This window comes from Coregonus lavaretus (assembly GCF_964263955.1).
Source record: "Coregonus lavaretus genome assembly, chromosome: 12".
NCBI lineage: Eukaryota > Metazoa > Chordata > Actinopteri > Salmoniformes > Salmonidae > Coregonus > Coregonus lavaretus.
In genome coordinates this window covers 15,510,483-15,527,816 of record NC_139999.1, presented here as the reverse complement: position 1 = coordinate 15,527,816, position 17,334 = coordinate 15,510,483, and the positions used below count along the sequence as shown (strand labels likewise).

General features: G+C 41.4%; 1 protein-coding gene across 1 annotated transcript in view; it reads left to right on the top strand.

The window, feature by feature from the left end:
* Positions 1–17,334, top strand: part of LOC311139011 (contactin-4-like) — a 217,979-nt gene that overhangs the window by 167,870 nt on the left and 32,775 nt on the right. The window contains exon 11 of the mRNA XM_084173839.1: positions 790–940. Coding sequence (XP_084029965.1) covers positions 790–940 — 151 coding nt within the window. The remainder of the gene's footprint in view (positions 1–789; positions 941–17,334) is intronic.

Sequence of the window (17,334 nt, the reverse complement as noted above, 5' to 3'; positions counted from 1 at the left end):
GCAGAGAAAATGATTCCCTGTTAATTAAGGAGTGCAGTGTAGTACTCTCCTACCTTCCCTGACATTTCTGCTCAACATCACGCACACAGTACACGCCTTACTTTGAAGTAACCAGCAGCCATGTGAGGATGTGTTCAAAACAGCCACGATTTATACATGCTTAGCTACTGTTATTAAACCATTTAGGGGTTATACAGATAATAATAAATGTCATTATTTTAGTTTTGTGCTTTTTCAGTATGTCTGCCTTTGACTCTCTTGGCCTATTCATATAAGCTGCAGTGAGGAGTTTATTCATCTCCTTTAGCCTTTTCTACCCTGGCTGAGACCTCCTTTAGCTACTGAATGGCCAATGACAATGGGAGAATCTCAATTGCATTTGCTTATCTCCTCATGTCCTCTCTCCTCACCTCCTTCACAAACCCATTGGATGAGAAAGCCAGAGGTCCCTCCCTTCTGACCTTCTGGGTTTTAAGAAGGAGGCAAGGAGAGAGGACACGAGGAGTCAAGGAAATGCAATTGAGATACTCCCAATGACTATCTCTAGGCCTTGACAATTGGGAGTCTCATTTTCCCTTGCTGTATATGTTGGGGGCTTTTGGACAACACGACATCACCAGGAACGACTCTGGGCCCACTATACTAAGGCCCTCAGGTTTTCCAAGTTCAGGTCATGTTTTCAGGATAAACTCATGTCTTTATGCTCATGTAATACATGTTGAAAGTTAGATAAAAGAAAGTAAAAGGGCAGCGAAGTGTTGGGTTTTTAACATGCATATCTTGTCTCAGCTGTTGCCCCAGATTTCTCCCAGAACCAGCTGAGGAGCCCCACCATGGTGAAGGAGGGAGGAGACGTGCTGATCGAGTGCCGGCCCAAGATGTCCCCCTGGGGCGTGATCTCCTGGAGGAAGGGCAGCGAGGCTCTACGAGAGAGCCACAGGTAATGTAACTATCTCTCTCTTTATTGTCTGATCCCTCTCTGTGTGGAGGGGTTGATTGCCTAAGCACTAGGGTTGCTGTAGGATTTGTTCAGGTATGGTACCCTGGAGGAACGGTTGTTGTAGTATTGATAAAGAGCTAATGCCAGACACCCCTGGCTATGATTACTGTATGTTTACCTGGTCCGGCTTTGTAACTTTATATTATATCTCTGGTCATATTGATTCTATTCCTCACTGTTACAGAATCCCTCCTTGACTGTTAACATTTATCTCCAGCTTTGGGTTGAAAGTGCATCTGGAGAAAATATGAAGTATCATATCTGTCTGTTTACCTACAGTACCTGCATCCGATGTAGACTCCTGTAGGCCTATATTCAGTAAAGGTTCCCACTCATTCCAGTCATCTCCCAGACATATAACCCCTGGTTTAATCACACTTTAGATATCTGCACAAACAAAACCAGTGTGAGGACTGGAGGTAAAATTGGCTTGGCCAGTGCTTGGAGGCGCCCTACATGCCACTCGCTGTGCAGAATCTGGGTGCTAATCAAGCACTTTTCGCCCTCTGTGGGTGACCATACCAGTCACTGTCTGCTGACATATATCCACGCTTTTCTGGGACAAAGTGTTAAGCCAGCCTCCTGCTAACAGTGACAGGAGAGCGGTGTGTGTGTGGGTGAGGGGTGTGGCTGGGTGGCGTCGGGTCAGTCAGACAGTCCTGATCCAGACAGGGGTCACCCATTAGGTGACACAGTGGCTGCACCACTCTGGTGGCACGACTCTGACAGCAGGACTGTGTGCACAGTGTCTGGTACGTCTCGTCATGGTTTACATATACACAAAGAGGTGTTGTTGCTTGTCAAACAAAGTGCCCTGCATTTGCATAGTGGTTACGCTGCTGGTGCCCTTCAGTTACACTGTATACCTACGTACAGTGGGGAAAAAAAGTATTTAGTCAGCCACCAATTGTGCAAGTTCTCCCACTTAAAAAGATGAGAGAGGCCTGTAATTTTCATCATAGGTACACGTCAACTATGACAGACAAATTGAGAAAAATAAATCCAGAAAATCACATTGTAGGATTTGTAATGAATTTATTTGCAAATTATGGTGGAAAATAAGTATTTGGTCACCTACAAACAAGCAAGATTTCTGGCTCTCACAGACCTGTAACTTCTTCTTTAAGAGGCTCCTTTGTCCTCCACTCGTTACCTGTATTAATGGCACCTGTTTGAACTTGTTATCAGTATAAAAGACACCTGTCCACAACCTCAAACAGTCACACTCCATACTCCACTATGGCCAAGACTAAAGAGAAGCCAGAAACAAAATTGTAGACCTGCACCAGGCTGGGAAGACTGAATCTGCAATAGGTAAGCAGCTTGGTTTGAAGAAATCAACAAAGAATGCTGAGTTGCATCCAAAGAACACCATACCTACTGTGAAGCATGGGGGTGGAAACATCATGCTTTGGGGCTGTTTTTCTGCAAAGGGACCAGGACGACTGATCTGTGTAAAGGAAAGAATGAATGGGGCCATGTATCGTGAGATTTTGAGTGAAAACCTCCTTCCATCAGCAAGGGCATTGAAGATGAAACGTGGCTGGGTCTTTCAGCATGACAATGATCCCAAACACACCGCCCGGGCAACGAAGGAGTGGCTTCGTAAGAAGCATTTCAAGGTCCTGGAGTGGCCTAGCCAGTCTCCAGATCTCAACCCCATAGAAAATCTTTGGAGGGAGTTGAAAGTCCGTGTTGCCCAGCGACAGCCCCAAAACATCACTGCTCTAGAGGAGATCTGCATGGAGGAATGGGCCAAAATACCAGCAACAGTGTGTGAAAACCTTGTGAAGACTTACAGAAAACTTTTGACCTGTGTCATTGCCAACAAAGGGTATATAACAAAGTATTGAGAAACTTTTGTTATTGACCAAATACTTATTTTCCACCATAATTTGCAAATAAATTCATTAAAAATCCTACAATGTGATTTTCAGGAATTTTTTTCCTCATTTTGTCTGTCATAGTTGACGTGTACCTATGATGAAAATTACAGGCCTCCTCTCTCATCTTTTTAAGTGGGAGAACTTGCACAATTGGTGGCTGACTAAATACTTTTTTTCCCCACTGTACATGATGCTGTCTTCCAAGCAGACGGATCAAGGCTGGAATGCTGAAACACATCAAGTTTTATTAATAAAATATGTATTTTTCTATTCTACTGTTTTGTCATCCCCTCTTGAACTGACAGTTTGAATCCTTTTCCATGGTTTCCAACACAGATATCCACCGAGCTACAGTAACTGATCATTTTGATTTAATGTCCTGCTTGTAGCGTATGGATATGTTTGGAACGGAGAGTTTTGTTGTTGATTGATTTGGTATTTTGCACTGCTGTGACACTGGTATATGTTTCCATGGGATGATTAATTCAATAGCAGTGGCTCTATTACGCTTGAATGGATGGATGTTGCCATGTTCCCCTGTTCTTCCCTGATGGTCCTTGTTTGGTTCCCTTCTTTGTGTAACTATGAGCTTGTTACAAGTAGATAGATAGTTGAGATATACTGTATTTGTTTGCTGTAGCGCGGACGCCTACCTGAACTCACATACTGTATGGTATTTTAATGTTCTGATGGGAACTTGCAGGAAACAAAGGCAAAAGTGGATTATTTAAACTGGACCAGTGCCCTTACTGTCATAAACACAATCTATCAAAATAATGTGCTATTCATAGAGGAAATGATATTACAATGTCTCTAGATCTGTATTCTAGTGGAGTCCTGGACCTTTTATAACTTTAAAAGTAAATTGTCATGCTTTTACTTTGTAAATGGTATTCAGCGCAGACCACCTGGCATGCTTTTGACACAGAGGTAATTAAAAATAAAAATGTGCAGATCACAAGTTTGCTCGCATCTGTCCCAGGTTGTATTGTGCAGGATGAAATCTTGTCAGGATGCTGGACTGCATTGTCAATAGGTGGAACCCTGCCATGTTACTTTTCACGGAACTGTAAATACAGTATGTGTGAGGCATATAATGTGCTGACCCAGCAAACCGGGAACATTCCCAGAACATTAACTAAGATTCCCATTAAGTTCTAGTTAGGGTTTTATCTAAACTTAGGATGATAACTTCCCAAAAACATTCCAATAATGTTTTTGTTTTTTTATTCTCCCACAAATGTTTAAAATGAAATATCCTTGGAATGTTCTCTTCACATTCACTCAAATGTTCCCAGCAAACCAAAATTGGTTCTGTGAAAGTTCCCAGAACATTTGTTAGGTTGCGGCAAATGTGCTCATAACACAACAAATGTCCAGTGGTGCTGATGGTTTGTATAAAACATTTGCCTTATGTTGCAAGAACATTCCCAGAAAACATTTTGTATGTTTAAAGGTTCCCAAAATGTCTGGTGGGAACATTATGGGGACATCACAAAATATGAACTGTTCAGTTGTGCGGATGATTATACAAGGATTATTTTAGGGTGCAAAAAACATTCACCTAATGTTACAAGAACGTTCCCAGAACAAATTTTTTGATATTCTTTAAAAGTTCATAAAACATTTATTTAGGTTGTGGGAACATTGTGGGAACATGTAGGTTGTGGTCCTCTGTAGCTCAGCTGGTAGAGCACGGCGCTTGTAACGCCAAGGTAGTGGGTTCGATTCCCGGGACCACCCATACACAAAAATGTATGCACGCATGACTGTAAGTCGCTTTGGATAAAAGCGTCTGCTAAATGGTATATTATTATTATAACATTGTGGGGATATGACAAGAGAAAGGTTCACAAAACACCACATTTTTCCAGTTGTCCTGACATTTAGATAATACACAAAACATTCCTTTGATGTTGCAATAGTGTTGACAGTACAGCCTTTCTGAGTTCTTTAAAGGTTCCCAGAACATTTAATTAGGTTGTGGGAACAGTGTGGTTACATTACAAGAGATTACAAGCACAAAATATGCTCAGTTGTGATGACATTTATACAATGTTTAAGTTTCGTTGCACAGGACATTCCCTTAATGTTGTTAGAATGTTGACAAAAACACCTAGTCTAAGTTCTTTAAAGGTTCCCAGAACATGTAATTAAGTTAAGAGAGTTGTCTGGAATGTTGCAAGAATATTCTTGTGATATTCACGTTGTACTTAAGAGGTTGCACCGAACATTCCCACAATGTTGCACAATGTTCCACAATTTCCCTAAAAAAGTATGTTTTTATTACGTTCATAGCATATTTGTTTTATTCCATTGATGTTCACACAATAAACATCCTCTGAATATTTCAAGAACATTTCGAAAATGTTAAAGCTCAGACACATTTTAGTCATTTAGCAGACGCTCTTATCCAGAGCGACTTAAAGTTAGTGAATGCATACATGTTTGTTTTTTTAATGGGTTTTTTTCATACTGGCCCCCCATGGGAAACATCCCACATCCCTGCCGGCCAAACCCTCCCCTACCTTGGACCAATTGTGCGCCACCCATGGGTCTCCCGGTCGCGGCCGGCTGCGACAGAGCCTGGACTCAAACCAGGATCTCTAGTGGCACAGCTACTAGAGAGTGCCTTAGACCACTGCGCCATTCGGGAGACCATGCACACCAGTAGGATTGTCAAACATTTGCCTGCCAACAGTACTTAGCACCTCTGAACAGAGTGTCGGCAGTCAATCTCTTTTGTGTTCACACAGCAAAGACCTTGATGTTGTAAACCACTCAGCCTTGTTAAAATACTCCAAACCAGAAGGTGGCGGGAGCGTTGTTTGGCAATGCATGTGCGTTTTTGGCAACCTGGCTAACGTTAGCTAAATAGTTAGCATCATTCGCTAGCTAGCTAGCTGTTGTGCTAGCTAGGAAATGTAAATGTAAAGACACTGCATTGACTTTCGGAAGCCAGCTACAGGCAGCTGTTTCATGGAAATAAATATATTGTGATTTAATTATAATGTTACTAGCCACAAAAGAAAACCATTGCTCAAAGAAAACAAAGTATTTGTGTTGTGTGCATTGTGCTGCACTTACCACCCTATTCTTTTCATATGAAGTGTGTGTGACTGCCTTGCTCAGTTAGCAAGCTAACGTTAGCTAGCTAGCTTACTAATAAGCTAGTGCACATTATCAAACCTAACAAAAAAATCCGTTCTTCAAGCACAAATCATTAAATAGATGTAAAATATGTAAAGAATTGCTCTAGAAAAATAAACTCAGCAAAAAAATAAACGTCCCTTTTTCAGGACCCTGTCTTTCAAAGATATTTCGTAAAAATCCAAATAACTTCACAGATCTTCATCGTAAAGGGTTTAAACACTGTTTCCCATGCTTGTTCAATGAACGATAAACAATTAATGAATATGCACCTGTGGAACGGTCGTTAAGACACTAACAGCTTACAAACGGTAGGCAATTAAGGTCACAGTTATGAAAACTTAGGACTCTAAAGAGGCTTTTCTACTGACTCTGAAAAACACCAAAAGAAAGATGCCCAGGGTCCCTGCTCATCTGCGTGAACATGCCTTAAGCATGCTGCAAGGAGGCATGAGAACTGCAGATGTGGCCAGGGCAATAAATTGCAATGTCCATACTGTGAGACGCCTAAGACAGCGCTACAGGGAGACAGGACGGACAGCTGATCGTCCTCGCAGTGGCAGACCACGTGTAACAACACCGGCACAGGATCGGTACATCTGAACATCACATCTGCGGGACAGGTACAGGATGGCAACAACAACTGCCCGAGTTACACCAGGAACGCACAATCCCTCCATCAGTGCTCAGACTGTCCGCAATAGGCTGAGAGAGGCTGGACTGAGGGCTTGTAGGCCTGTTGTAAGCCAGGTCCTCACCAGACATCACCGGCAACAACGTCGCCTATGGGCACAAACCCACCGTCGCTGGACCAGACAGGACTGGCAAAAAGTGCTCTTCACTGACGAGTTGCAGTTTTGTCTCACCAGGGGTGATGGTCGGATTCACATTTATCGTCGAAGGAATGAGCGTTACTCCGAGGCCTGTACTCTGGTGCAGGATCGATTTGGAGGTGGAGGGTCTGTCATGGTCTGGGGTGGTGTGTCACAGCATCATCGGACTGAGCTTGTTGTCATTGCAGGCAATCTCAATGCTGTTCGTTACAGGGAAGACATCCTCCTGCCTCATGTGGTACCCTTCCTGCAGGCTCATCCTGACATGTACCTCCAGCATGACAATGCCACCAGCCATACTTCTCGTTCTGTGAGTGATTTCCTGCAAGACAGGAATGTCAGTGTTCTGCAATGGCCAGCGAAGAGCCCGGATCTCAATCCCATTGAGCATGTCTGGGACCTGTTGGATCGGATGGTGAGGGCTGGGACCATTCCCCCCAGAAATGTCCGGGAACTTGCAGGTGCCTTGGTGGAAGAGTGGGGTAACATCTCACAGCAAGAACTGGCAAATCTGGTGCAGTCCATGAGGAGGAGATGCACTGAAGTACTTAATGCAGCTGCGTGCCACACCAGATACTGACTGTTACTTTTGATTTTGACCCCCCCCCCCCCCTTTGTTCAGGGACACATTATTCAATTTCTGTTAGTCACATGTCTGTGGAACTTGTTCAGTTTATGTCTCAGTTGTTGAATCTTGTTATGTTCATACAAGTATTTACACATGTAAAGTTTGCTGAAAATAAACGATGTTGACAGTGAGAGGACGTTTCTTTTTTTGCTGAGTTTATGTATTATGCAGCTTTATTGTTTTAATTAGAACAATTGTGATGAAAAGGGTGGATTAGACCGGAAACAGTGCCTACTTCCTTCCTTTTTCTTGTCACTCCTGTCGGCTCCTCCACGTGGAGGTTCGTGCTCTCTGATTGACTCAAAGTCAAGTTGCCGAGCATTGCGATTTTACAAGTAGGTACACCTTTTGTTCTAGCAAATGAAGGAACGGCCTCCTTCTGTGATAAGTACTGTACCTTCCGGCAGTCAGATTCTCAGGGGTTTCATGCTTTATATTTAAGTTTGACCTAATATGATCGCAATATTCTAGTTATTAAAGCATATGGGAATACATGCCTATTATACTCCTCTCCAGATTTAATGTGAACTCTCATTTGAGGATTGTGTTGTAGACCCAAAACAACATGATATAGACAAACATTGAGTAGCATTTAATCATACAAACATCTATATTTGTCACACTTTATATGTTGACAATCTGCACAACATAAATCTTGAACATACGATCTTCAGACCTGCAGCCAGCTCAGTAAGCCTCTGTGCCACCAGGGGATAGCTGTGGTAGTGCGTATTTGTTTCCAATCTAAAAAAAAAAAAAAAAAAATATGCCATTTAGCAGACACTTTTATCCAAAGCGACTTACAGTCATGCGTGCATACATTTTTTTTGTGTATGGGTGGACCCGGGGATCGAACCCACTACCTTGGCGTTACAAGCGCCATGCTCTACCAGCTGAGCTACAGAGGACCACTTGTAACACTGCATTTTATGATTTTTTCTTCTTCATCACATGTTGAAAGACTTATGAAATGTGATTTTAGTTGGATAGATATTTATAAAGCTTAATTTAAATAATTTGTAATCATGTGTATTCATATGCTTCTTAAATACAGGCTCAGAACCTTCAAACTGAATACGAAACAATTTGACTTTTCCTCAACTTCAATCAAAACACATACAAATGCATGCAATACGCATTCTGAAAAATTATGATACATAACATTTTAATAACTCAGAAACTGTGTTCTGTGTCGTGATTGACCATATTACCCTATCTATATAGACTGAAGGAAAAACTGCAATACAACAGCTATCCCCTTGTGGTGCAGAGTGTTAATGATCTGGCTGCTGGTCTGAAGATTGCAGGTTCAACCCAACCTTGTCAGATTGTTAACTTTTATTTGTATTAATTTTTAACCTTTATTACATGAAGTCATGCTGAGACCACAGTCTCTTTCTCAGATGAACATTAACACACCATTAAACAACAATTACAGTATACATACAGTGCCTTGCAAAAGTATTCATCCTCCTTGGCGTTTTTCCTATTTTGTTGCATTATAACCTGTAATTTATTTGGATTTCATGTAATGGACATAAACAAAATAGTCCAAATTGGTTTAAGTGAAATTAAAAAAATAACTTGTTTCAAAAAAATCAATAATGGAAAACTGGTGCGTGCATATGTATTCACCCACTTTGCTATGAAGCCCCTAAATAAGGTCTGGTGCAACCAATTACCTTCAGAAGTCACATAATTAGTTAAATAAAGTCCACCTGTGTGCAGTCTAAGTGTCACATGATCTCAGTATACAGTGGGGGAAAAAAGTATTTAGTCAGCCAGCAATTGTGCAAGTTCTCCCACTTAATAAGATGAGAGAGGCCTGTAATTTTCATCATATGTACACATATAACAGACAAATTGAGAATTTTTTTTCCAGAAAATCACATTGTAGGATTTTTTATGAATTTATTTGCAAATTATGGTGGAAAATAAGTATTTGGTCACTTACAAACAAGCAAGATTTCTGGCTCTCACAGACCTGTAACTTCTTCTTTAAGAGGCTCCTCTGTCCTCCACTCGTTACCTGTATTAATGGCACCTGTTTGAACTTGTTATCAGTATAAAAGACACCTGTCCACAACCTCAAACAGTCACACTCCAAACTCCACTATGGCCAAGACCAAAGAGCTGTCAAAGGACACCAGAAACAAAATGGTAGACCTGCACCAGGCTGGGAAGACTGAATCTGCAATAGGTAAGCAGCTTGGTTTGAAGAAATCAACTGTGGGAGCAATTATTAGGAAATGGAAGACATACAAGACCACTGATAATCTCCCTCGATCTGGGGCTCCACGCAAGATCTCACCCTGTGGGGTCAAAATGATCACAAGAACGGTGAGCAAAAATCCCAGAACCACACGGGGGGACCTAGTGAATGACCTGCAGAGAGCTGGGACCAAAGTAACAAAGCCTACCATCAGTAACACACTACGCTGCCAGGGACTCAAATCCTGCAGTGCCAGACGTGTCCCCCTGCTTAAGCCAGTACATGTCCAGGCCCATCTGAAGTTTGCTAGAGTGCATTTGGATGATCCAGAAGAGGATTGGGAGAATGTCATAAAGAATGTCATGGTAAAAACTCAACTCGTCGTGTTTGGAGGACAAAGAATGCTGAGTTGCATCCAAACAACACCATACCTACTGTGAAGCATGGGGGTGGAAACATCATGCTTTGGGGCTATTTTTCTGCAAATGGACCAGGATGACTGATCCGTGTAAAGGAAAGAATGAATGGGGCCATGTATCGTGAGATTTTGAGTGAAAACCTCCTTCCATCAGCAAGGGCATTGAAGATGAAACGTGGCTGGGGTTTCAGCATGACAATGATCCCAAACACACCGCCCGGGCAACGAAGGAGTGGCTTCGTAAGAAGCATTTCAAGGTCCTGGAGTGGCCTAGCCAGTCTCCAGATCTCAACCCCATAGAAAATCTTTGGAGGGAGTTGAAAGTCTGTGTTGCCCAGCGACAGTCCCAAAACATCACTGCTCTAGAGGAGATCTGCATGGAGGAATGGGCCAAAATACCAGCAACAGTGTGTGAAAACCTTTTGAAGACTTACAGAAAACGTTTGCCCTGTGTCATTGCCAACAAAGGGTATATAACAAAGTATTGAGAAACTTTTGTTATTGACCAAATACTTATTTTCCACCATAATTTGCAAATAAATTCATTAAAAATCCTACAATGTGATTTTCAGGAATTTTTTTTCTCATTTTGTCTGTCATAGTTGACGTGTACCTATGATGAAAATTACAGGCCTCTCTCATCTTTTTAAGTGGTAGAACTTGCACAATTGCTGGCTGACTAAATACTTTTTTCCCCACTGTATATACACCTGTTCTGAAAGGCCCCAGAGTCTGCAACACCACTAAGCAAGGGGCACCCCCAAGCAAGCGGCACCATGAAGACCAAGGAGCTCTCCAAACATGTCAGGGACAAAGTTGTGGAGAAGGGGTTAAAAAAAGATCAGAAACTTTGAACATCCCACAGAGCACCATTAAATCCATTATTAAAAAATGGAAAGAATATGGCACCACAACAAACCTGCCAAGAGAGGGCCGTCCACCAAAACTCATGGACCAGGCAAGGAGGGCATTAATCAGAGAGGCAACAAAGAGACCAAAGATAACCCTGAAGGTGCTGCAGAGCTCCACAGCGGAGATTGGAGTATCTGTCCATAGGACCACTTTAAGCCGTACACTCCATAGAGCTGGGCTTTATGGAAGAGTGTCCAGAAAAAAGCCATTGCTTAAAGAAAAAAATAAGCTTGGTGTTCACCAAAAGGCATGTGGGAGACTCCCCAAACATATGGAAGAAGGCACTCTGGGCAGATGAGACTAAAATTGAGTTTTTTGGCCATCAAGGAAAACACTATGTCTGGCGCAAACCCAACACCTCTCATCACCCCGAGAACTACATCCCCACAGTGAAGCATGGTGGTGGCAGCATCATGCTGTGGGGATGTCTTTCATTGGCAGAGACTGGGAAACTGGTCAGAATTGAAGGAATGATGGATGCCGCTAAATACAGGGAAATTCTTGAGGGAAACCTGTTTCAGTCTTCCAGAGATTTGAGACTGGGATGGAGGTTCACCTTCCAGCAGGACAATGACCATAAGCATACTGCTAAAGCAACACTTGAGTTGTTTAAGGGGAAACATTTAAATGTCTTGGAATGGCCTAGTCAAAGGGAGGGGGGGGGGGGGGGTTAATATTTATGCACACTCAAGTTTTCTGTTTTTTTGTCTTATTTCTTGTTTGTTTCACAATAAAAAATATTTTACGTCTTCAAAGTGGTAGGCATGCTGTGTAAATCAAATGATACAAACCCCTAAAACATCAATTTTAATTCCAGGTTGTAAGGTAACAAAATAGGAAAAATGGCAAGGGGGGTGAATACTTTCACAAGCCACTGTATCTACAGTACCATTCATAAGTTTGGACACACCTACTCATTCCAGGGTTTTTCTTTATTTTTACTATTTTCTACATTGTAGAATAATAGTGAAGATATCAAAACTATGAAATAACACATATGGAATCATGTAGTTACCAAAAAGTGAGATTCTTCAAATAGCCACCCTTTGCCTTGATGACAGCTTTGCACACTCTTGGTATTATTTCAACCAGCTTCATAAGGTAGTCACCTGGAATGCATTTCAATTAACAGGTGTGCCTTGTTAAATGTTAATTTGTGGAATTTCTTTCCTTCTTAATGCGTTTTAGCCAATGAGTTGTGTTGTGAAGATAGCCATATTTGGTAAAAGACCAAGTCCATATTATGGCAGGAACAGCTCAAATAATCAAAGAGAAACAACAGTCCATCATTACGTTAAGTCATGAAGGTCAGTCAATACGGAACATTTCAAGAACTTTGAAAGTTTCTTCAAGTGCAGTCGCAAAAACCATCAAGCGCTATGATGAAACTAGCTCTCATGAGGACCACCACAGGAATGGAAGACCCAGAGTTACCTCTGCTGCAGAGGATAAGTTCATTAGAGTTACCAGCCTCAGAAATTGCAGCCCAAATAAATGCTTCACAGAGTTCAAGTAACAGACACATATCAACATCAACTGTTCAGAGGGGACTGTGTGAATCAGGCCTTCATGGTCGAATTGCTGCAAAGAAACCACTACTAAAGGACACCTATAATAAGAAGAAACCTCCTTGGGCCAAGAAACACGAGCAATGGACATTAGACCGGTGTAAATGTGTTGTTTGGTCTGGAGTCCAAATTTGAGATATTTGGTTCCAACCGCCATGTCTTTGTGAAGTGAATGGATGATCTCCACATGTGTATTTCCCACCGTAAAGCATGGAGGAGGAGGTGTTATGGTGTGGGGGTGCTTTGCTGGTGACACTGTCTGTGATTTATTTAGAATTCAAGGCACACTTAACCAGCATGGCTACCACAGCATTCTACAATGATACTCCATCCCATCTGGTTTGGGCTTAGTGGAACTATCATTTGTTTTTCAACAGGACAATGACTCAGCACACCTCCAGGCTGTGTAAGGGCTATTTTACCAAGAAGGAGAGTGATGGAGTGCTGCATCAGATGACCTAGCCTTCAAAATCCCCTGACCTCAACCCAATTGAGATGGTTTGGGATGAGTCGGACCGCAGATTGAAGGAAAAGCAGCCAACAAGTGCTCAGCATATGTGGGAACTCCTTCAAGACTGTTGTAAAAGCATTCCAGGTGAAGCTGGTTGAGAGAATGCCAAGAGTGTGCAAAGCTGTCATCAAGGCAAAGGGTGGCTATTTGAAGAATCTCAAATCTCAAATATATTTTGATTTGTTTAACACATTTTTGTTTACTACATGATTCCATATGTGTTATTTCATAGTTTTGATGTCTTCACTATTATTCCACAATGTAGAAAATAGTAAAAAGAAAGAAAAATCCTTGACTGAGTAGGTATGTCCAAACTTTTGACTGGTACTGTACGTTGGCATAAATCATGAGACACATTTTTACTTGAGTTGGAAAATAACACACACTTGGTTTTACCTGGATTAATTACCAATTTCAGTTCAACAAAGGCTTTCTGCAGGGCAATAAAGTCAGATTGAAGCTCTGACAGAGCCTGGTCAGCTGTGGGGGCAATAGCATACATGTCCTTTTTTAAAAATATATAGATAAACCGATATTGTTCATGTAAATAGTGAAAAGAACCGGACCAAGAAACAATCCCTGTGTGACACCCTTTGTTATGTCTATAAAATCTGATTTAACACCATCAGTAAATACACACTGTGTTCTGTACTTTAAATAATTGTAAAATTAGCTACACGCAGCCTGGTACATGCCAATTGATGAAAAAAAAACATAAGTAATGAGTGATCCACAGTGTCGAAGGCTTTAGATAGGTCAATAATAAGGGCCACACAGTGTTTCTTCTTATCCAAACAATTAAGACCATCATTTAAAACCAAAGAAGTAGCAGTGATGGTGCTATGACCTGGTCTGAAACTTGACTGGTGTACATTTAGAATACATTCCGTAGTAAAAAATGATCTAAGTTGAGTATGTATCCAGGGTTCTAGAATTTTGGAGAGTTTGGATATGAGGTGATAATTATTTCAGTCAAATGGGTCACTAACTTTGTGAAGGGAGAATATATGGGCCGCCTTCCAGACCCTGAGGACGGTACCAGAAATAACTGTAAGGTAAAAAATCTGTGTTTAAAGATTCTGCAATCAGAGGAGCAGATAGCTGCAGTGAGAAAGGATTAAGCAAATCAGCCCCAGTGGATTTTTTTTACATTGATCTTGCGCAATGAGTCTAGCACATCACAAGTAGAAAGTTGTTGAGATAAAACAAAGATTCACTTGACGGAACTTCCATCGAGCCAACTAGAGGCTGGGAAAGGGGCAGGCAGTCGACTGGCTGACCAGGGTCAATTAAACCACAATTTATTTCAAATAAAAAGCCTGCCGAGATAAAATACTGATTAAAAGCATCACATCTAATTTTTCTCAGTGATGATGCCAGTCTGATACAATTTCCTTAGGCAAGGAGAGGAATTTCCATGCTTCAGTGTATTAACTGTTTTCCAACATTTTGACGTATCACCAGCAGAGTCTGCGATATAACTTAGAAAGTAGCTAGATTTAGCTTTATTGACTGAGGAAGTGCATATATTTATCAATTGCCTGACAAGCTGCCAATCAGCTACAGAGTTCGTTTTTCTAGCCATGGCCCAGGCCTGATTTCTTTATAGAGGCGAAAGAAACGCACACCTATTTAAGCGAGGTGCTGGCTAACGGAGTAAAACACTTGAAAAAGAAAAGGAGAGCCGCACACTCTAGGAGCTCAGATGCAATAATTTAATAACCTAATAACTAACGTTTCGACAGACAAGCTGTCTTCATCAGGGTATAATTTCTTATCATTACAAGATCTGACATTTCTATAGAGAACCAAGGATTTGTAATATTTTTTACTCTAAGGCATTTAAAGGGAGCGTGTTTGTCTGCCATAGAGGTAAAAATAGATACAAATATATATTTATGTGGTTGTGTTTGTATGATTAAATGCTGTTCAAATGTCCTATGAATTAAATTAAATGTTGTTAGTCTATATCACCTTTTAGTGGGCCTACAATACAATCCTCAAATGCAAATTACCATTAAATATGGAGAGAAATATAACAGGGTTTACATTTTAGCAGACGCTCTTATCCAGAGCGACTTACAGGAGCAATTAGGGTTAAGTGCCTTGCTCAAGGGCACATCGACAGATTTTTCACCTAGTTGGCTCGGGGATTAGAACCAGCAACCTTTCGGTTACTGGCACAATGCTCTTAACCACTAAGCTACCTGCTGCCCTATTCCAATCTGATTTCCTATGCTTTAAGGAACTAGAAATGTGCATGCTGAGAATGTTGTGGTAATATTAGGTAAAACTTTTTCTAAATGTTCTTGAAATGTTCTGAGGACCTCCAAGTCAAGGTAAAATGTATATTGTGTGAACATCAACGGAATATTATGTTAGAATGAAAACGGACTTATTTGGAAATTGTGCTACATTGTGGGAATGTTATGTACAACCTCTTAAGTACAATTTGTGAATATCACAAGAATATTCTTGCAACATCCCAGACAACTCCCAACAATGTTCGCACAACCTAAATACACTTTTTAGGAACTTTTAAAGAACATTTAAAAAAACGTTTTCTGGGAACGTTCTTGTGACATAAGGTGTATGTTTTTTGCACCCTAAAATAAATTGTATAATCATCTGCACAACTGGACAGTTTATCTTTTGTGATGTCAACACAATATTCCCATCAGACTGTTCCCAAAAACCAATGAAGCATTCTGGGAACCTTTAAAGACCAGACGAAATATGTTTTGGGAACGTTATTGCAACATCAGGCGAATGTTTTATACAAACATTGTATAATCATCAGCACAACTGGACAATTTTTGTGTTATGAGAACATTTGCCGCAACTTAACGAATGTTCTGTGAACTTTCACAGAACCAATTTTGGTTTGCCGGGGAGTCTCTCTCTCACTACTTTGCTCTCTCTCTCTCTCTCTCTCTCTCTCTCTCTCTCTCTCTCTCTCTCTCTCTCTCTCTCTCTGAATTCAATTAAAATCAAAGAGTTTTATTGGCATGGGAAACATATGTTTACATTGCCAAACCAAGTGAAATAGATGATAAACAAAAGTGAAATAAACAATACAAAAATTAACAGTAAACATTACACACATAAAAGTTCCAAAAGAATAAAGACATTTCAAATGTCTCTCTCTCTCTCTCCCTCTTAAATATTCATAACATATTGTAAAGTGAAACTAGTTCACCATGCAATCGAGTGGACCACCACTGCCTTGATTTGTCTGTCCCAGATCAACTATACCATTTGCACAATTACTCCACTTGAGAATAATTAATAATCACATTGTTTTATCTAAATAAGGTTTGAGCGGAATTCGCCGCTATACTTGCTCAAGAGCATGCATAATCAAAAACGCGGGGGGGGGGGTTGTAAACCCCTTTTGTTCAAGATTAATTGGCTTAATTGTGTTAGTGCTCCACTGTGGCTTTATTTTATTTTTTGTTTAACCTTTATAGGGAGGGGAGCCAGTGTCACCAGCTGGGTAATCCATCTTCTTAGCAGCAACCTTTTTTTCTGCAGGAGACCAGCAGAGGTGGGTGTTGGGGGGTGGGGGGGGGGGTCTTATCTCTCCCAGACAACCCTGCAGGGACCCGGTTTAGATGACATCAGCTGGAACAAAGCAGCTGAGAACGCAGAGCAGGGTCTTGTCGATGAGTGTATAAGTGGGCTGTATAAGTGGGCCGTGTCAGGCAATGAACCGCTGCATAAAAACATCCCGTTTCAATATGTCACAACTGGATTGGAGGAGAGAGAAAAACCATTTTTGGCCCCTCACACCAGACCCACACAATCAACTGTCTCTGTATGAGTGGCCACCGTCTGCCCGCCCGCCTGCCTGCCCGCCTGCCCGCTGGACGTGCTGACATTCTGTTTTCTCCTCATCTTTTCTCTCTGAATTAAAGGCAGTCTTTCAAAGGCCTGTTTGGAGTTATCTTACGCGACAGCGGCACTTGTACAAATACACTATATACTGTATACAAAAGTATGTGGACACCCTTTCAAATTAGTGGATTCGGCTATTTCAGCCACACCTGTTGCTGACAGGTGTATAAAATCGGGCACACAGCCATGCAATCTTCATAGACAAACATTGGCAGTAGAATGGCCTTACTGAAGAGCTCAGTAACTTTCATCGTGGCACCGTCATAGGAGAAGTCAGTTCGTCAAATTTCTGCCCTGCTAGAGCTGCCCCAGTCAACTG